The sequence below is a fragment of the Monodon monoceros genome, unplaced genomic scaffold (genome assembly GCF_005190385.1).
Source record: "Monodon monoceros isolate NGI ecotype Baffin Bay Population unplaced genomic scaffold, NGI_Narwhal_1 Super_Scaffold_4, whole genome shotgun sequence".
NCBI lineage: Eukaryota > Metazoa > Chordata > Mammalia > Artiodactyla > Monodontidae > Monodon > Monodon monoceros.
The window spans coordinates 3,070,720-3,092,094 of record NW_021703781.1 but is presented as its reverse complement, the minus strand read 5'-3'; the positions used below and the strand labels follow the sequence as shown (position 1 = coordinate 3,092,094).

The window sequence follows — 21,375 nt, the reverse complement described above, 5'->3', positions numbered from 1 at the left end:
CTCCCCACTGCCTGGTGCTTAGGGGCCCTAGTGTTTATAGTTCCGTCATGTGCCCATGAATAGGACAGAGAACTTCTTTGATTTCCCCTTCCCATCGTAGCTTTACAAGACTTCTTAGGTGTGGGCAGATTGGAATTCTTTTTGAAAAGGTTGGAATTTTTCAGAAAAGAGTGTATAGCTGCTTCTGAGCAGACTGGGTGTCCAACAGAAGCCATATCCATACCACAGCGTAGGGAGTAAGACTGGCCTTTCCAAGGTCCATTTCTGCCCCTATTACCGAGTCCAAGGTCAGACAGCTGACCATGTGACAAGCCAATAAATCAAGAAACAACTTGTTGGGGCAAGGAATAGCCACTTTATTTGGAAAGCCAGCAGACTGAGAAGAAGGTGGACTAGTGTCCCAAAGAACCATCTTAACTTGAGTTAGAACTGAGGCGTCTTTTATACCCGAAGGGGAAGGGTTGTGGCTGGTTGTTGCAGACTTCTTGGTCTCGGAATCCTTTGTTTTTGCAGCTCTCCACATAGGTCAGGTCACCATGTTCCCCGTAAATCTCCAGCAAGGCAATTGTTATTCTCTGTTCTGTAACTTTTTATCTCTGTATGAATAGAAAAGTGTTAAACCCTTAAAGGTCAGAGCCTTGAGAATGGGCTCTCCTGTATATTTCAGGCTGCAGGCAACATTCTTAACTCGTAGCCAAAGCAATAAAATACAAAGGCTAAAGTCAAAGAAACATCTAATACGGAGGCAGATTTGTTCTTCCTTATTACACCAGTAGCAAAATGCAAGCAAGTTTTCCCAGTTAACTGCTACATCAGTCAAACTATGCAGAAATATTAGAGTATTAATACAAAGGTGAAAGTAAAAGAAACATCCAGTATGGAGTCAGATTTATTGTTCCCTTATTACACCCCAAGATGCCAGCCCTTAAGCCTTGAAGGCCCTTCCTGTGTCTGGCCCAGCCCTGGCTGCTGGATATGCAGCACCTCCAGGCATTCTCTCCAGGGCCTCTTTTCTGTAAAAATCTTTAAGTTCACTAATTTTTTTAACTACTGTTACCCAGCTCTATGTAAATTTATCCTTTTCTCCAGTGGTAATCTTTGTCCTTAATATTTTAACTGAAGCGTATTATTCGTACATACATCTGCTAAATTAACAAATAAAAGCAAAGAATTCTTCTAGAATATGTATAATAACTCTTGCCCCTTTTGATACCAACCAACTCTTTAGTGGCTGGGGAATTGTCTTTTTGCCCATGGGCAGCGGTGTCTGTCCATTCTTATTGTAGTTGGAGGCCTGTTACTGGCAGGCAGGGCAGCGTATCTTGATGTAATGAGCATAGACTGTTCTGAAATCAGACTCTTGGGTTTACATCCCAGCTCAGTTTTGGACAACTTCTTGAACTTCTTTGTGCCTCAGTTAATCATCTAAAAATGGGATCATTATAAAAATATCTCCTGTAAAGGGCTTAGAACAGTGCCTGTTACATAGTATATATCCTGGTCCTCCCAGGAGTTCTTCAATAAATGTATGAGACTTCTCTCTAAAAAGAAACTAGTGTCCCCACTGCCGGTGCAGCATTTAAAGGGCAGGACTTTATTTTAATGGTTAAAAAGATGAAGAGAGAAAATAGTAGAGAGAACCATATGGCAGGGGGGGCCCCGGGGGAAAGGTGTCTGGTGAAGTCTGCCACTCCATTCCAAACACAGTCACTTAAGTTTCACTAATGTGGCAGTTGTGGGCAGGAGGGTACTTTTACATATCAAATGAACCCCATTGCTGAGTGATGCATGGCTGCATTTGCTTTGAATTTCATGCCTGGTGGCTTCTTTTTTTTTTTCCCCCTCTGGTTTTATACAGTCACTGCAGAAAATTAATAGCGAATTGGACACTATTAAATTCACGTGGGGGAACTGAGTACCACCTAACAATTGTGCTGTTCTGGGATGCATTCTTCCTTTAGCGGACACAATCGACTCAGTTCTTAACCATAGTGCCTGGCCAGTACCTCCACAAACGGAACTCCTGTGGAGGTCCAGGGGGGCTCTTAGCACGGAGGAATCACCCAGCTGCACAGGGGGGTTCAGCCTGTGGGTTATAGTCATATGGGTTCCATGTGGCTGAGGGGGCAGAGGGTAGTGGGGGCTGGGAAACATGTATGCTGTGCTGGGAGGTCACAGTTCCCATCCCCTGCAGCATTTTAGGACTGTATGCTAGTTCATCCTATTCATCCTTTGTCCTCAGATGTGTTCTCAGTCAGTTACTGAGGAGGAACTGATGCTCTCATATTTCTCTAGGAAGAGTTATTAATACTCTATTATTTTTGTATAGTTTGACCCATGCGGCAGTTAACTGTGAAAACTTCCTTGCATTTTGCTACTGGTGTAATAAGGAAGAACAAATCTGCCTCCGTATTAGATGTTTCTTTGACTTTAGCCTTTGTATTTTATTGCTTTGGCTATGAGTTAAGAATGTTGCCTATAGCCTGAAATATACAGGAGAGCCCGTTCTCAAGGCTCTGACCTTTAAAGGTATAGCACTTTCGCATTCATATAGAGATAAAAAGTTGCAGAACAGAGAATAACATTTGTCTTGTTGGAGGTTTATGGGAACATGGTGACCTGACCTATGTGGACAGCTGCAAGAACACAGGATTCTGACCCCAAGAAGTTTGCAACAACTAACCACACTCCTCCCTCACCTTGCCTTTAAAAGTGCTTTGCTCTGAAGCCCTTCAAGGAGTTCCGGGGCTTTTGGGGCACAAGCCACTTGTCTTCTCGCATGGTCCTGCAATAAACCTTTCTCTGCTCCAAGCTCCGACGTTTGGGTCTGTTTGGCCTCACTGTGCATTGAGCACACGAACTTGGCATTTGGTAACACTGGTCCAGTGTAGCTGGAAGTCAAGGTCTCTGGAAGGTAAGGTCTCAGAGCACCTAGAACTTACTAAAACCCACCTACCTTGCATTCGTTCAGATCCAAAATTTATTTCGCTCTCTGTCTCACTTAGGAAATAAAAGGAAAGCTGGACAACTACTCGGCTCAATAATGATCTGGGCCTCTCAGCTTCTACGCAGTGAACCCTTTCTTTGCTCTCGTGGTGTTTTCTTTCTCCTTCCCATTCTTGTAGCAAATGACGCTAAAAATTATGCATTATCAAAGGAAGTCTTTGATAGCTGCCTTACTTCTCCAGACTTGCAGTTTTTTTAAAATAAATTTATTCATTCATTTATTTATTTTTGTTTTTGGCTATGTTGGGTCTTCGTTGCTGTGTGCGGGCTTTCTCTAGTTGCGGTGAGCAGGGGCCACTCCTCGTGCGCGGGCTTCTCATTGTGGTGGCTTCTCTTGTTGTGGAGCACGGGCTCTAGGTGCACGGGCTTCAGTGGTTGTGGCACGTGGGCTCAGTAGTTGTGGCTTGTGGGCTCTAGAGCGCAGGCTAAGTAGTTGTGGTGCATGGGCTTAGTTGATCCGCAGCATGTCGGATCTTCCCGGACCAGGGCTCAAACCCACGTCCCCTGCATTGGCAGGCAGATTCTTAACCACGGCGCCAACAGGGAAGTCCCCAGACTTGCGCTTTTTATTCAAGGTTTTCTTAAAATTGCATCTTCCAAGATACCGTCCTTATGTTCAGGACAGATTTGTTGTCTCATCTTTAAGTTGTGTTCGTTTTACTGTGCATGAGTTGATTTTTATAATTTAAGTCTTCACGGTAACCTCATCACCCTTGAGTTGCTTTACATGAGAGAGCTCTAAAGCCAGACTGCCAAGGTTTGCATCCTGACTCTGTCACAGGGGCTTGTGACCTTGAGCACATCATTCATTTTTCAGCGTCAGTATTACCATCTGTAAAATGGGGATACCTGCTCATAGGTAGGGAGATGAATGAGTTAATTTACATAAGGTATGTTTAAGATTGTTATTTTCACTGTAATACCTCAGATTTTTCAAGCTTAGCTAATGCTTTGGTTAAATTTTGGTCAAAGGAGAATTCACATAGCAAAAATGCATCATTTTCCCCATCAAATTAGGTAATTTAATCCATGAAACATTAGCAGGGAGTTTGAGATTCCTTGAGGTTCTCTAATGACTCTTAATGTTATTATCTGCAAAAGCATGTCCTGTTGTGTTTTTCATTCGTCCATTTATGTATTCACCATTCCCTGTTCACGTCTTTATAACTCCTGGAATGGGGGAGGTGATTTAACAGTTGTTTGGAGGAGAAAGTGACAGAAGAGAACATCATAGGTAGGAGCTTAGACAGCAGCCACCTGCAGCCTTGGGTTTAACCCAGACAGGCAGTGAGCTGACAATTAAATGATCAACTGACTATTGAAAGAACAAAGAAACATTAAAGGAAAGCTTCTGCTGTGAGTACTAACCAACGCAGGGCGGTGGGGCATAGTCCACAGCTGCTAGTGGCTCTTGTGGACTTGTTGATGGTGCCGTGGCCCATATGGCGCTGACACCTCTGAGAAATCACGTGAGGCAGAGCCACGGGGCTTCTCTTTTACATACTGGCCTCGGGAGGCGTGTAGAGTTGAGATCCTCGCCTGTTCATTCCAAGAGCGACCGACCCAGTACCTCTCCCTTCCAAGATACGACAGTACCTGGAAACAGCCTCTGGGCTAAGGTTCAACGTACCCCTTTCCTTTTCTAAAACTCCTCTGAGTTAGAATTTTTTCTTTTCTTTACTGTGCAGCCAAAGTGCACCACAGAGATAAACTGAATCTCATTTCCTACGCTGAAATCTTGTTAACCAAATTTTTTTTTTTTTTTAATCTGGCCCTGTTGTATTTGCACAATATGTAGATTTTCATTCAGCTTTTCCAGTCTTTTCAGAGCTTCCGTTCTGCCAAGGAAGGATTTTATTTGATTCCCCCTTGAAGCAACTTTATGGAAATCAAGGGCTTGGGGTAATGATGGGCTCAAGTGGGTGAGGGGCTCACTGTCCTGTGTCCACAGAGGGGAAGGGTCTTGTGATGCAGATGAACAAGCTGAGCTGTCCTGAAGGGGACCAGGTGTCATGTGAGAGGGTCCCCTAGGCTCCCTCCCGGAGGCCATAGGGAGCACCTTCCCTGCTCTAACCTCCACCGTGTGCGGAACGCCCCGTATGAAAGCTAGACAGAATGTTACAGCGCGCAGCCTAAGATTGTGGTTTCTTTAGAAACACGTGCAGGTAACCTGCTGGATTTCTTGGTGAGACTGAAAGCGCGGAGAGATCCCTTAGAAAATAGCTACGGGGCCTTAGAACTGGCAAGTCCAAAGGTGTGATGGTTTGTACGTGGCAGAAATGTCTTCTCTACTTGCGTTCAGAAAGTGTGTGTCTGTGTGAGAGACAGGAAAATCAAAAACAAGTGTGGGTCATGGCTTGGAGAGGCCGACACTAAGGAAGAAACTGTTTTTCTCACCAATTTGCCTGCCATCTTTGGTGGATAGGGTGATATACATATTTTGGGTTCCCCTCATTTAAAAAGAAATTCGTTACTGGTAGAAATTATTCAGTAAGATATTATATATGCCACTGCTTTCTTTAAAAGACTAGCCTGAATGTGATGTAACCTGATTACAGATCGGCTTTGGAGATGAAAAGTGTGAATCTCCTTCAGTATGTATGACTCTGGAACTATCAGACTGTTGGGCTTAAAATGAAAATGCCCCATAATGCTGTTTGTTTGATGTTCACTCCCTTTTTGTCTCTCATTGAGGTTTTTTTGGTTGTCGTCATTAATATGCCTGCCTTCAACTATAATGCCTCTCTCAGGTTAATGATGATAAATGTATTATATATATTTTAGGGGCGGATGAGGTGGGGATGCTGAGGTTAAGAAAGGTTATGTAACTAACCCAAGGTTAAGGAGGTGGTAAGTAGGAAAGCTCAGATTCAGAAACCCATTATCAGGCTCATTCGAATTATAGATATTTAGGAGTAAGTGAGTTTAGGACTGCTAGTTATACGTGACAATTTCAACACACGTGTTATCTCTCCCCGTTTCAAACACCACAAGAAAATGATAATGAAGGAATACAAAAAGGGCATAAAACCACAAAGGAGCAGAAAACTAGGAAGAAGCCAAAGAAATGGCAAAGCTGATAGAGGAACGGGATGGTTCTGCAGATTAGAGGGCGCCACCTCCAGCCAGCGTTGGAGGGCGGTGTGCGGCAGGGACAGGCCATCAGAAGCTAGCCAGCCCACAACCACAGAGCAGGTACCTTTGAAGAAGGGCTGGTAGGGTGAGCTGTGGTGGAGCAGCCATCTTCAGAGATCTGGGATGCTTCTGAGTTACTGCTTTTTTTTTTTTTTTTTTTTTTTTTCGGTACGCAGGCCTCTCACTGTTGTGGCCTCTCTCGTTGCGGAGCACGGGCTCCGGACGCGCGGGCTCAGCGGCCATGGCTCACGGGCCCAGCTGCTCCGCGGCATGTGGGATCTTCCCGGACCGGAGCACGAACCCACGTCCCCTGCATTGGCAGGCGGACTTTCAACCACTGCGCCACCAGGAAAGCCCCCGAGATACTGCTTTTGACTAAACGCCCACAGTGGCCGCCGCCACCCCACCCAGGCTCTGCCCCGGGACTGGGTCTCCTCTGTGTCCTGTAGCTGAGTCTTCTCCCCAGTTGTGGCCACCCCACACCCACCAAAACATCTTAGAATTAATAAATGAAATCAGCAAAGTTTCAGGATACAAGATTAATACACAGAAATCAGTTGCTTTTTCATAGACTGATAATGAACTACCATAAAGAGAGACTAAAAAATAACAATCCCGTTTAAAATTGCATCTAAAAGAATGAAACATTTAGGAATAAACAGGAGGTGAAAGACCTATACTCTGAAAATTATAAAACACTGAAGAAGGGAATTGAAGGTGATACAAAGAAATGGAAAGATATCCGGTGCTCTTGGATTGGAAGAATATTGTTAAAATGGTCATACTACCCAAAGCAATCTACAGATCAAATGCAGTCCTTATCAGAATACCCATGATGTTTTTCATAGAACTAGAACAAATAATCTTAAAATTCCTGTGGATCCACAAAACACCAAAATTATCAAAACAATCTTGAGAATAAAGAACGAACCTGGAGGTATCACCCTCTCAGACTTCAGACTGTGCTACAAAGCTACACTAATCAAAACAGCATGGTACTGACATGAAAACAGACATATAGATCAATGGAAGAGAATAAAGAGCTGAGAAGTAAACCCGCACATTTATGGTCAATTAATTTATGACAAAGGAGACAATCTACAGTGGAGAAAAGACAGTCTCTTCAATAAGTGGTGCTTGAAAAACTGGACAGCTACATGGAAAAGAGTGAGATTAGAACACTTCCTCACACTATATGCAAAAATAATGTCAAAATGGATTAAAGACCTAAATCCTATAGACCATAAAATTCATTGAAGAGAACATAGGCAGAACACTCTTTGATGTAAGTCATAGAAATATTTGTTTTGGATCTGTCTCCTGAGGCAAAAGAAATAAAAGCAAATATAATCAAGTGGAACCTAATTAAACTTAAAAGCTTTTGCACAGCAAAGGAAACCAGTGACAAAACAAAAAGACAACCTACCGAATGGGAGAAAATATCTGCAAGTGATATGAGTGATGAGGGGTTAATAATGAAAACGTATAAACAGCTTATCCAACGCAATATCACAACCCAAACAACCCAATTAAAAAATGGGCAGAAGACCTGAATAGACATTTTTCCAAAGAAGATATACAGATGGCTAACCATCACATGAAAAGAATGCTCAACATCACTAATTATTAGAGAAATAGAAATCAAAACAACAATGATAGATCACCTCACACCAGTCAGGATGGCCATCACCTAAAAGTCCACAAATAACACACGTTGGCGAGGATGTGGGCAAAAAGGAACCCTCCTACACTGTTGGTGGGAATGTAAATTGGTGCAGCTATTATGGAGAACAGTATGGAGGATCCTAAAAAAACAAAAAATAGAACCACCATATCATCCAGCAATTCCACTCCTGGCTGTATATCCAGAAAAAACAAAAACACTCATTAGAAAAGATACCCACACCCCAATGTTCATAACAGCACTATTTACAGTAGCCAAGACATGGAAGCAACCCGAGTGTCCATCAACAGATGAGTGGATAAAGAATTGGTACATATATATAATGGAATATTACTCAGCCATAAAAATGAATGAAATTCTGCCATTTGCAGCAATGTGTTTGTACCTAGAGAATGTTATGCTTAATGAAATAGGTCAGATGGAGAAAGACAAATACTGTATGATATATGTGGAATCTAAAAAATAAAAGAAAAAAAGCAGACTCACTGCCATAGAAAACAAACTACTGGTAACCAGTGGGGAGAGGAAAGCAGGGAGGGTCAGAGTAGGGGATTAAGAGATACAAATTATTTTGTATGAAATAGATAAGCAACAAGGATATATTGTACAGCAATTATATTGTACAGAAATTATAGCCATTATCTTGTAATAACTTTTAATGGAGTGAAATCTGTAAAAATACTGAATCACTATGCTGTATACCTGAAACTAATATACTGTAAATCAACTATACTTTAAAAAAAATTTTTGAGGGACTTAGCCTCGTCTGGAGAGGCGGTGAATATTCCCGCTGGGCATGATGTTTGCATTGAGTCTGGAACGATGAATAGGAACGTCAAGCGAAGAAAAGTGGGAGAGGTGACAGGCAGAGGGGGCAAAGGCGTGTGCGTGAGGAGACTTAGGAGAGAAGAGCCTAGACAGAGATTGGATGATAGCACTGAGGACTTTAAAGGAGAAGATGGTTTGATGGACGGAAGGGGAGACAGAAGGATAGGCTTTCAAACATGTAAGCATGAAGACAGAGGCAGAATCAGAGAGGACAGCCTGGCTGAGAAGACGCCGGGGAGGAGCGACACAAGAAACCCAGAAGCAAAGAGCTGGGAGATGCCTCATTCTGAATGGGGTCGTTCCAGCGGTCTAGGAAGTAGAGGGTCCCAGCCCAACGTGGGTGGCCAGTGGTGCACACATGGCGGACTGCTAAGGCAGAGACTGGAAGGTGGGTGCTGGCTTTGCCGGCAGACGCCGTGGAGTCCTGAGCAGAGCGGTAGTGTGGAAGAAAGTGAGCGGTGGTTGAGGACCTCTGATAGTTGAGAAAATGGGAAGAGAGAGGGTGATTACTTGAGGAATAGTAATTCTCCTCCCTGGAGGCAGTGGGGTGAAACTGCTGGGGTGAGTGAAATGGTCATGACTTGTATCCGTGCCAGAGACCCGTCCACTTCCGAGGACTAGCAACTCTTCCTCTCACCGACCTTCTGTTTCCTCCCCAGTTTAAAAAAAATATACTTCACATACAGCGAAATTCACCCCTTTTAAAAGGTGTACAGTTCTCAGAGTTTTGACAAATGAGCGTGTTACGTAACCAATCACCACAATCAAGATGTGGGATAGCTCCATCACCCCGGAAAACTGCCCCGTGCACCCCTGTAGACAGCCCCTGCCCCTGCCGCCACTGCTCTGTCATCTGTCCCTAGAGCACCTACTAAGTGGGAGAGCGGCACACGCACACCTTAGGATTTTTAGTTGTCACGCATTAGAATTAATAATTGGATGCACTCAATCTGGGCTCTCAGTTTTATCCTGAAAAGGGGTTTTGTTTGTTTGTTCACTGTTTCTCCCTAAAATAACTTGAAGCTCTTTTGATTTATGTCACGGGTTTCATGAGATGCCTAACAAGGAACCGATGTGAGCATTTTTTGTTTTTTTTTCTTTTTAACATCTTTATTGGAGCATAATTGCTTTACGATGGTGTGTTAGTTTCTGCTTTATAACAAAGTGAATCAGCTATACGTATACATATATCCCCCATCCCCTCCCTCTTGCGTCTCCCTCCCTCCCACCCTCCCTATCCCACCCCTCCAGGCGGTCACAAAGCACCGAGCTGATCTCCCTGTGCTATGTGGCTGCTTCCCACTAGCCATCTGTTTTACGTTTGGTGGTGTATGTATGTCCGTGCCACTCTCTCACTTCGTCCGGTAACTTCTTGAAGTGGGTTCTTAATGTATCAAGCTGATGATAAATAACTCCTCGGGGTAAATAACTCTTTTTTTTCAATGTATGCTTAAGTTCACTGGAGCCCTACAGGTTTGTAACAGTTAACCAGACTGTTACCAGAGTTATCCATGAAAAACAAAGGCTCGTTTCCTATCATACGAGTCTAGAACTAAGTCAGTAATTCACCTTTTAGTCCCTAGAAGAGTCGACTTGCTCTTCTAGCCCTGCCTGGCCTAAAAGGGAAATTATGGCAGTATTTATCTCGTTTGGTTGCAAGAAGTAAAACGTAAATGATCTGCCTTTTAAGATGTAGCCAGTATTCATTAGCGGCTTTAGGTAATATTTTCCTTGAGTGATACAAGTGCCATTTTTCTTTGTTGAACTTCACCTGTTTTCCACATTCTGAATAACATTCTCTATTCCTTCAGAAATTACTATGGCAGAAAATGTTAGCATAACCCAAAGCCTTTGGAACACCTATGGCTTTTTTTTCAAGATTACAAACGTTTGATATAGTATGTTTCTTTTTAACTGAAAACTGTTAAGTCAGAAAGATTGGCCAGAACCACTAAGGTGACATTGAAAAGGGATAGAAGCGGTTTTGCCTGTGGGGTGAAAAAAATCAATGTTTTAAGTGTACATCTTGGAGAACGGCCCAGACAGCAGTTCAATAGGAAATAAGTGAATAACACCAGGGGCTTTGCATGGACCACTTGCTCTGCACGGATTACTGGTGTGAAGGGTTGCTAAAATCCAGGAGCAGTACGAATAAACGTTTGGCTGATTGCACCCTCTGTTTTGTATGCGTCGGACCACACCTGAGTGTTAAGTTTGGGTCCTTACAGAAGACAACACTTACAAAGTCTGGTTGCAGTGAAGCATGTTTACTTCTTTTTAGCAGCGCTCACTCACGTGTCCAAAGGGATTCTCACAAAGCAGTGAGCTTGCTGTCACTGGCAGCGCTCAGACTAGAACGCGTGCTTCGTGAGCGGGGAGTTTTTCTGGATTATTACCCCGCTCCTGAGATAGTGCCTGGTGCACGCTTGTTGAGTGTATAAATAAAAGCCTAATGACCGTCTCTTAGGAAGAATGTCCTCGGGGGTCCCTGTGCTAGGTGGACAGGAGGGCCCCAGCGTGCATTCCTCTGGTGAGATTGTGTGCATTTAGATCTCTATGGGACCCTGACTTTTATGTGAAAGAAATGATGAGCTGATAACATAGTAAACTAAGTTGTAGTATTCTAGGAGCTATAATTTGGACCCAGCAGCTTAATGACCTTTTATCCATTTTTTGTCGGCTGATCCATTTTGCTTTAGACCCTTAGGTGCTTTCATGACATCATCGTGACAGGGCGGTCTTTGCCGCCGCCGCCCTGTTCTCCGAGATGAATCCGGCTCGTCTGAGTGGCAGATTAGCTCACCTCCGCTGCCTGTAATCAGCCAGAGGAGGTGACCTTCCCAGCTGGAGGGACACTGTTCAGGCTCGGTTCTTCAAGTCGCCAGGTTCCTTTTTTAACAGTTTCTAAGGTGGCAAAACTCTTTCCAGTGATGCCAAACTCAACTTTGGGGCTCCTGCGCGGCTTATGAACCAGTGAGAAGCAGAATGGGAGGATGAAGTAGTAGAAAATGACAGGTTAAAAGTGCACCTGGGGCTTCCCCGGTGGCGCAGTGGTTGGGAGTCCGCCTGCCGATGCAGGGGACACGGGTTCGTGCCCCGGTCCGGGAAGATCCCACATGCCGCGGAGCGGCTGGGCCCGCGAGGCATGGCCGCTGAGCCTGCGCGTCCGGAGCCTGTTGCTCCGCAACGGGAGAGGCCACAGCAGTGAGAGGCCCGCGTACCACCAAAAAAAAAAAAAAAGTGCATCTGATTTGGAGGCAAATAAATGGGTCACATCTGGGGGAATCCTGCACCAGAGCCACTGGTACGTCTTCAAGGATTAGATACACACGCTGAAAGATACCCACCCTGTTCTTTGTTCCCTTCTCCTCATGCCACTGCTTTCTTCCATTGCAGAGCACCAGAACTACTTTGGAATTGATGAGAACCTCGGCCCTGTGGCAGTCAGCATCCGGAGGGAGAAGGTGGAAGACCCCAAGGAGAAAGAAGGGTCCCAGTTCAACTACCGGGTGGCTTTCAGGACGAGCGAGGTACTGGGCGCTCATGGGTGTGTCCTGGGCTGGGCCTCGGGGTCACCGCTTGGTTAAGGTGTTGCTTTCATTGTCAGTGCTGTGATCCCAGCCGTTCCGGTGACCAAAAGGGCTTAGACTGTTTTGTTCAAAGTAGAAAATGTGAAGACCTTTGATGGATGTGGCAGTGATTTGACTGCCACCTTACATGACAGAAAGGATAAAATGATCAAAATGCAGGGTTTTCGGGCCTGAAGCAGAGGACAAACTTGAACTCTATGATTCATGTCAGAATTGAAGGACGACTTCAGCGTCGAATGCAGAAAACCAGGAGGCCGCCCGTGGGGTGGGTGTTGGCTTAGCGTGTCTGTAGGTGCAGCAGCTCTGTGGCCCTGCACTTTGTCCCGCCAGCACCCAGGCTACTTCCCCGCTGGTCTTGCTTTGAGTGAAAAGTGCGACTGTTATACACCATATGGCCGATGCGTGGAGCCCTGTAGGCGGGGATGTTGATTTATATGAAGAACTAGATCTGGCCTGCACTTCAGGTTTTATCCTCTTGACCACTGTAATTAGATGGGAATGTGTCGTCCACACAGTCCAGAATGTGATCCCTTCTGCATCAGGGTACAGAGAGCCCCTCGCCAGCCCTGCCCAAGCCTGGCACTTTGGTGCCCACTGCCTGTGCATCGGTGCTCCCATGAACTGGGCTCTGTGCCGTAAAGAGGAAAGGAAGCCCTCTCTGGAGGTGACATATTGTAAGTTACGGACCTGCAGCATCCCGTTCAGTAGCCACTAACCACGTGTGACTATTTAAATTTAAGGTAATTGAATAAAATAAAAAATGTGGTTCCACGGTCACACCTGTCACAGGTCAGGCGCTCAGCAGCCACTCGGGGCTGGTGGCTCCCGTATCAGCCAGTGCAGATGGAGGGCGGTCTCATCACCGCAGAAAGTCCTGTTGCACAGCGGTGCCCCGGAGCTCTGTGCAAATGCTAGGCGCCGTTGTTACCACGTCACTACGGCTGCTTTGTCGGAGGGGTGGGATTAGAACCAGACCTCTCGGCTGGCCGTGCTGGGCCTCCTCTCTCCGCGTATTTGACCTGGGCTTAGATGACACGTGTCAGACTAGTGGCTCCAGGCTTTCACGACGTGTTTGAGGACATATCACAGATCAGGAGGCAGAGTCCGGTGGTGGTCTTCCCAGCCCTGGGTCACCTGCCCACGGGGGCCACGGGATCGCCCCACTCAGCCTCGGGAATTGCCAGCCATGGAAGGTTAAATAGGAAAAGTGGAAGAAAAGAAGATGATGTAGAGAAAAATGGGAAAAAGAAAACGGAAGGATGGAGGAGGTTGTTGTGGCTAGCCTGGCCCTAGGACCCCCGGCTCATCCTCGGCATCCCTCTTCTGTCGGTTCCGATCGTGGTGGGAGTGACTTAATGTCCCCGGGCAGGGCTTTGTCTCACTCCTCCTCGTGTTTCACGCACGTTTGGTTATATCAGCTCCTTCCTGACGCACGAATCCTTCGGTTGTTCAAAGGCTGACTGTTGAGTGTTGAATTTGCTTTTTCAGATCGAGAACTTTTAGCCTCTTTTGCCCCACTCCAAAAAGAGCCTTAGCTTTCTTCCTCTTTTTTTTTTTTTTAACATCTTTATTGGAGTATAATTGCTTTACAGTGGTGTGTCGGTTTCTGCTTTATAACAAAGTGAATCAGTTATACATATACATATGTCCCCATATCTCTTCCCTCTTGCGTCTCCTTCCCTCCCACCCTCCCTGTCCCACCCCTCTAGGTGGTCACGAAGCACCGAGCTGATCTCCCTGTGCTATGCGGCTGCTTCCCACTAGCTATCTGTTTTACGTTTGGTAGTGTATATATGTCCATGCCACTCTCTCACTCTGTCACAGCTTACCCTTCCCCCTCCCCATATCCTCAAGTCCATTCTCTCTTCCTCTTTTTTTAAGGCAACTAAAAAGTTATGCTTTAAAGAGGTAACCAGGAATAAGTGTTAACCGGAATGTTGTATTTGCCCCCGCAGCTGACAACCCTGAGAGGAGCGATTTTGGAAGATGCCATACCCTCTACCGCCAGGCATGGGACTGCACGGGGACTCCCTCTCAAAGAAGTCCTGGAATACGTCATTCCAGAGCTGAGCATCCAGTGCCTGAGGCAGGCCTCGAGCTCACCCAAGGTGTCGGAGCAGCTGCTCAAACTTGATGAGCAAGGGGTGTGTATCACGTGGGAGACTGTAAGTGTGCGGGACTTTGTGTCCATGTTTCTGAATGTTTTGGAGTTTTCCCATCCATCTGCCTTTGGAGATCATTTATTTTTAATGCCTTAAAGCATTTTCCTCCAGTTTTTCTCAAATATGCCTCTATACTAGTTAAGTAACATGATGCCTTTAATAATAAGTGCAGTGCACCTCCTGCTGAGTTGTGACTTGCATTGTTTTTACCAGGGTTTTGGTATGTCCCAGCCAGCAGGAGCAGATCTGATTCATGATTATTAGAGACCGCTGGTGTATTTTCCCGGGGTGTAAAGAACTCACGTTGGGCCTTTCCCTGAACTAACATTTATTCTTGTCTGCTATGTGCAAAGTGTCATGCTAACAGATGGCCGTGAACAGCACGTATCAGGAGGCTTGAAGCTAAGACTTGGTCCCTACCCTTGGGGCCATTAAGACGAAGAACACCACGGCCGTTAGTGTAGTCATGGGTCATGGAGACATAGAAGTGCAGTGTGTGCTCTGGGAAAAGAGAAAGTAACATCTGAAGGAGGTGGTGTTGTAACTGGGCCTTTAGACTTGAGTAGAGTTCCAACAGGGAGATACGAGCAGTTGGCTCTTTTAGAAACTATGGCCAGTTTCTTTACAAGAGAAGGGCACACGCAGGGAGGTTAGGAGTTAAAACAACAACAGTCACAAAATATGTTGAGGCTGGAGTGAATGCTGGGCTAAAGAGTTAGCACTGGATCCAGGAGGTGGTAGGGAACATTGAAGGTTTGCCGGTAGGATGTGACATGCTCGTAGCCGTAATTTAGGACCATTATTCTGGTAGAAGGGTACTGGACAGGCTGGTGAAGGTAGAGCCTGGTGATGGCCTGGAGCTCAATTATGTGATCATTAATAGCATCCGGGAGAGAATTAATGATGGACAGGATTTAGGTGGTGGCCCAGAAGATGGAAAGAAGCCTTTTAACTTCAGATGCAAGATAATTTGGAGGCGAAACTGAGTGGTCGGTGCCCAAGGGTATGCGTTTTATTTTAAATGTGTGGATTTGTTTTTAAATACATGCTTTGCAGAAAGAAAAAGACAATTGTGATGTCTTTCCAGAATTTTCCAAGGACAATTCTTTCTCATGTTTTGGAGGGAGTATGCGGGATTTCTTGGTGGACCCAGTAACACACTCCCTGTGGTATATTGGTGGAGTATTTGATACTCAGATGGCTGGAATCCTAAGAGATGAAGTTGTAATTGCACTAGCAAATTAACACTGCATTCTCAGCCAGAGGAAGCAGGCACTGTGACATTCAGAGTGGATAGTCCTGCAGTCTGTCTTTCTCAAGAATGAAGGCTGATATATTAAAAACAACAACTAAACCAAACCAAAACTTGAACCTTGAACAATTGGCTTCTAAAATCCCACAGAAGAGTTCATCATGGTCATCACTGGTAAAGTGCTTTTAGAATGGTCATGTCATGAGGCAGTTGAGGAAATCCTGTTGTCATGGAGGGACAGAGCGGGTGTGTCGCTGCTGGTCCAGGGACTCAGAGTTCAGGAGGGCTTGGTGGGAAGGACAGCATTTGTCACCAAACCAAACCTGAGTCCACTCACCTGCAGGTAGGTGCAGTAAAGTCAATCTCCTGACACCGGGTTTGGGTGAAGGAAAGTGCAGCGTTTATTGTAAACTCACCAGTACAGGGAGAATGGGTGACTTGTGCTCAAAATCCTCAAACTCCCCGAAGGGTTTCAGCAGAGCATTTTTTCTTCTTCTTTTTTTTTTTTTTTTAACATCTTTACTGGAGTATAATTGCTTTACAATGGTGTGTTAGTTTCTGCTGTATAACAAAGTGAATCAGCTATACGTATACATATATCCCCATATCCCCTCCCTCTTGTGTCTCCCTCCCACCCTCCCTATCCCACCCCTCTAGGTGGTCACGAAGCACCGAGCTGATCTCCCTGTGCTATGTGGCTGCTTCCCACTAGCTATCTATTTTACATTTGGCAGTGTATATATGTCCATGCCACTCTCTCACTTCGTCCCAGCTTACCCTTCTCCCTCGCTGTGTCCTCAAGTCCATTCTCTACGTCTGCATCTTTATTCCTGTCCTGCCCCTAGATTCTTCAGAACCATTTTTTTCTAGATTCCATATATATGTGTTAGTATATGGTATTTGTTTTTCTCTTTCTGACTTACTTCACTCTGTATGAAAGATGCTAGGTCCATCCACCTCACTACAAATAACTCAGTTTTGTTTCTTTCTATGGCTGAGTAATATTTCATTGTATATATGTGCCACATCTTCTTTATCCATTCATCTGTCGATGGACACTTAGGTTGCTTCCATGTCCTGGCTATTGTAAATAGAGCTGCAATGAACATTTTGGTACATGACTCTTTTTGAATTATGGTTTTCTCAGGGTATATGCCCAGGAGTGGGATTGCTGGGTTGTGTGGTAGTTCTATTTTTAGCTTTTTAAGGAACCTCCATACTGTTCTCCATAGTGGCTGTATCAATTTACATTCCCATCAACAGTGCAAGGGGGTTCCCTTTTCTCCACACCCTCTCCAGCATTTACTGTTTGTATATTTTTTGATGACGGCCATTCTGACCGGTGTGAGGGGATACCTCATTGTAGTTTTGATCAGCAGAGCAATTTTAAAGGCCAGGTGAGGGAGAGGAACCCCAGGGTCTGTGATCAGCTCATGCACAGTTCTCTGATTGGCTGATGGTGGTCAGTCCTTAGGCACCAGAAGGTCTGGGAGCTACGTGCTCATGATCATCAAGTAATTTCTTCCATTTGGGGGTGGTTTTAGCATCTGAAAAACAACTCAGGAAATAGGCGTCAGATACTGTTATCTGGTCTGTTATCTGGGTACTTCAGTGAGGAGCTAGAGCAGAGGATATTGGGGAGGGGTCTGTCCTGGGAAGGCCCCATAGGGTCCTGCTCTGTTACACATTCACTTCCGTGTCATGGAAGAGTCTGGAAGAGAGGTGCCGACCCCCGTGGTCTTCATCCCTTTATGTTTCTGGTGTGTGTTGCTTCTCCCTTGATTACATGTCCCTCACCTGCTGGGTAGCAGGTGCCTGGCGAATGAGGTGCTTGGTCCCTCAGGCTGCTGTGGAGGAGTCCACAGGTGGCCCTGTGTTCCCCAGCCTGGATCCTGACGCCCAAGCCCTGAGAGACGTTACAGCAGCCACAGGTGACTGTCTCCTCACAGAATGAAGCAGACACTTCTTGGGATGTCTGTCCGGCAGGACAGGTCCAGGAGCTGGGCCGGTGGGAAGCAGTGAAGGTTATAAAAATGGCTCTGCCAGGGAATTTCTCTTAAACTAAGCCTTCAGGTACTTTGAATGGACACCTGTTAACAATCTGACGTCAATGAATTAATTGTGAGAACTGGGTGCTTGTTTTAAGCACACCAGTACAATTAGAGCTCTGACTGTATTCATGTGTTTTTTCTTTTGAGATTATGTTTATTTGACTCTGGTATACTTTCATAATGGTGTACAATATGACATTTTAACGCCCCCCGACTCTTAGTGGTATCTCATTTCCATATTACGTCAGCAAGAGCTACTTACTATTTATGCTCATCTCTGAAAGATACTAGACAGCTTTTCTAACATCCTGGTTTCCAAAGGATCCTTAAAAGTTGCCCTAACCTGTCGAGGTGTTGTGAGTCACTTCTGGGTAGTGCTGTCTTTATCTACTTTCCTGATAGAAAATCTTCCCAGGGAGGGGATGGGCCAGTTTTATGTTACTGGTCTTAAGGGGTTTTAATCTTGAAAAAATACTTTAAAGGACATATTGTCGTTTTCTGCTTTCTTGGAGTTTGGGATCCATTCCTGGTTTGGCAGTCACTGTGTTTATCTGCTCTGCGCAAGGTATGTTGTATCAGTGGGAGATATGGTGGGTATCGGGTCATTCATTCCGTTCTTTACATTTGGTAAGATGTTTTGAACAGGAAGACTCCATGCCATGGAGAATCATAAGGGAAGTAATTATCAGTCAGGACTTTGAAAGTTTTGCTACTTTATCTACATAAATTCACCTCCCAACCTCTGAGATACCATTTTTTCCTTTTTTAAAAGACTATCCTAGTTTGTATAACAGGTGAATTCCTAAGATTATATAGGTTGACTTTTTTTTTTTTTTGATTGAAGTGTGGTCGATCTACAATGTGTCAGTTTCAGGTGTACAGTAAAGTGATTCAGTTATACATAGATATGTATTCCTTTTCAGATTCTTTTCCATTTAGGTTATTACAGTATATTGAATATAGTTCCCTGTGTTTATTTTATATACAGTAGTGTGTATCTGTTAATCCCAAACTCCTAATTTATCCTTCCCCACTAGGTTGACTTCTTAAAAAATTAATTCAGATACATTATGACAGCTCACTAACTTAGAATATTAGGGCATCTTTGGATTAATTTGTTCACAAGCCAATCACCCCTTCTGCTCTTGCCTCCTCACCCAGATGTATGTTTACTCACGTACCAGGTTTACTTGACACGAAGTCAAGCGGGTCTAAATCCATGATACTACACGCTTAGAGCAGGTGGTTGAGTTGGGAGGATGCAGTGGAAGGACTTTCCTGCACACCTGAATTTATTTTCGAGGCCATTCTGAGGCTCTGTTTTTTGTCACCTTCCTTTAAATTTAAATTTTCTTGTCAATAATGACGGGGCTTCTGGCCTTTGGAACAGAGCACTCAGTTTTTATCCAGTCCCAGGAGGCAAGGGATCGTCTGCCTGTCCGTGCAGGGTCTGTGTGTCCAACTCTGGGCACGGGAGCAGTATAGAGTTTGGGCAAGTGGGTGTTTTTAGTTTTTGACCGTGGTGACGCCCAAGTGCCGGCCTCGTTCACCCCAGGCCAGTGGGACTGGCTGTGATTCGCATCACAACAGTTAAAGGAAGGTCAGTGGGACGGGGGCGTGGTTAGACTCAGCCTGAGGTGTAGAGGGCTTAGAAACAAAGCCTTGTTCCGAGAGAACTGGGGGTTTTAGTTCATGGGGACCTGGAGTCTGTCCTCCCCTTGGAACTGCGATCAGGCTGAAGAGGTGTGCCAGCTTTCTGGTGAACCACGGGCAGGAGGGGGTCAGCCTTGGTGTTGCATTTCCATTGATTTTGTGAGGCTTATAAGAGATTGGAGTGAGAGAGGTCTCTTCCTTCACACCGTGTCTCATCCTCTTACTGTTTTAGTGGAATCACAGGCCTTGTAGTAAACAGGCCACAGTGGTTTATTCTCAGTCACTGGAGCAGAGCTCTAGGAGCTGGGGCAAGACACCTGGGGGCTTTGAAGTCTAATTTAGCCTCATCCCCTGATTCCCATGGGCCCAGGGCTGTTTGGGGAGAAAGCAAGTCCTGTTCCCAGTTGGGATGTAGACACAGGCTGGTCTGCGATGGCTAGAAGGAGAGGGGTGTGAGCGGATGGCACCGCGCTCAGCAGGGAAGCTCCGGGGGCTTCAGCTCTCCAGGAATTGGGCCTTTGCCTGAGTCCACAGGAAGTATCAGGTCCGCAAGAGTCAGGAATCGGAGAGAAACTGTGCTGGTCCAGGGAGGCTCTGCTCCACCCTCATGGGGCCGCCGCGGCCCCACCCCTGGGGCCCCAGACAGCTTTGCTCCGGGCCTGCTCCGCAAAGAGGCAGAGGAAGGGTTTCCTGCTGGGGATGGCGGGGCTGCCTGGGACAAGCTGCAGGTGTGGCAGGGGTGCGACGTGAGGTGGCACCAGGAGAGGTGGCACCAGGAGAGGTGGCAGGGCTCTGGGGGGGGCGGCAGGCAGGGGGACAGACAGGGTGGCAGCCTTGGGACAGTGAGCTCCCAGGATGTGGGTGGTGGTACGGCCGCCCCTGCTGGGTGTGGAGGATGTGTGGGCGGGGGCTCGTGGGGCCCTGGGTACCGGTGCCTGCTAATCACTCCACAGGATCTCTGGGGGACTCTCCATGAGGCCAGGGCCGGACAACTGGGGAGAGCGGAAATCCGCTTCTAACAGCAGGCGGGAGGTCCAAGCATCATGGTGTCGAGGAGGTACAGCAGTCTCGTAGAGGTCCCGTTAGAGGATTTATCCAGTTCTGGCAGTCACCAAGGCGATCCACATCTGTGGTGACAATTGCCAATCCCAAGTGTTTCCTAAAGTACTCTAAGATCCTGGAGTGTCTTCTGGGTCCCTCAGAACAATTAGTGTTCTGAAACAATTAGTGAAATAATATGAGACATTTGTATTATACTTCTTGCTTTTGGAGGATGATGGTCTGTTGGCAGTAAATGTGGTGTCTCATTTATTTGGATAGTTGAGTTGATCAGAAACATTTATTCCTCAATCCCTGGGCAAATAGAAATGTTTTTTCTGTCTTGACGCCGCTAAAGGACTAGTACAGCACAGCTCATAACACTAACAGCTTACGGCCAGCATCTCATAGCCCCACATTCAGGGCCTGGATCCTTGTCTTCACTGTGTGATTGGGGCCTGTGCGCTCTCCACCCGCCCCCCAAACCCCTCACCGTGGGAGCCATCCCTGTAGGTAGCTTATCCGGTCCAATTAGGAACAGGTGATTGATGTCTCGTTTGGTTCCTCCCCTCTCCCCCGTAGCACTCAGGAGGTGGAGCGCGTGTAGAATGTACTGGCGGTCGGCTGCCCGCCCAGCTCTGAGCTTCCCCTAGCATCTCTGCCGAGATGCCCCAAGCAGGCGGATCCCTACCTTGCTTGGATTGTACGTTGTCATTGGTCACCCGGATGAGACTGCTGTGATCACTTTGCCACTCAAGGGAAATGAGTACCATTTTACCTTATTTTACTGATCTAGTCAGCTATGAGTTTTGATTAAAGGCTCTGTTTTACAGCTGATAATAAAAGTGAACAGTGTTACGGATGGATGCCTTTAGGGAATCAGAGAGGGCTGATAATCTGCCAGCCTTTGGAGGCTCAGATTGCTGCTAGTAAGATGAAGTGCCCTGATTTCCTGAGTGACAAGTAGTTCCTCTTT

The 21,375-nt window shown here is 45.9% G+C and overlaps 1 protein-coding gene across 3 annotated transcripts in view; it reads left to right on the top strand.

Moving 5' to 3' along the window:
- Window positions 1-21,375, top strand: part of SIPA1L2 (signal induced proliferation associated 1 like 2) — a 220,841-nt gene that overhangs the window by 118,863 nt on the left and 80,603 nt on the right. For all 3 annotated transcript variants that reach the window (XM_029245525.1, XM_029245527.1, XM_029245526.1), the window contains exons 3-4: window positions 12,050-12,183; window positions 14,199-14,387. In XM_029245525.1, coding sequence (XP_029101358.1) covers window positions 12,050-12,183; window positions 14,199-14,387 — 323 coding nt within the window. The remainder of the gene's footprint in view (window positions 1-12,049; window positions 12,184-14,198; window positions 14,388-21,375) is intronic.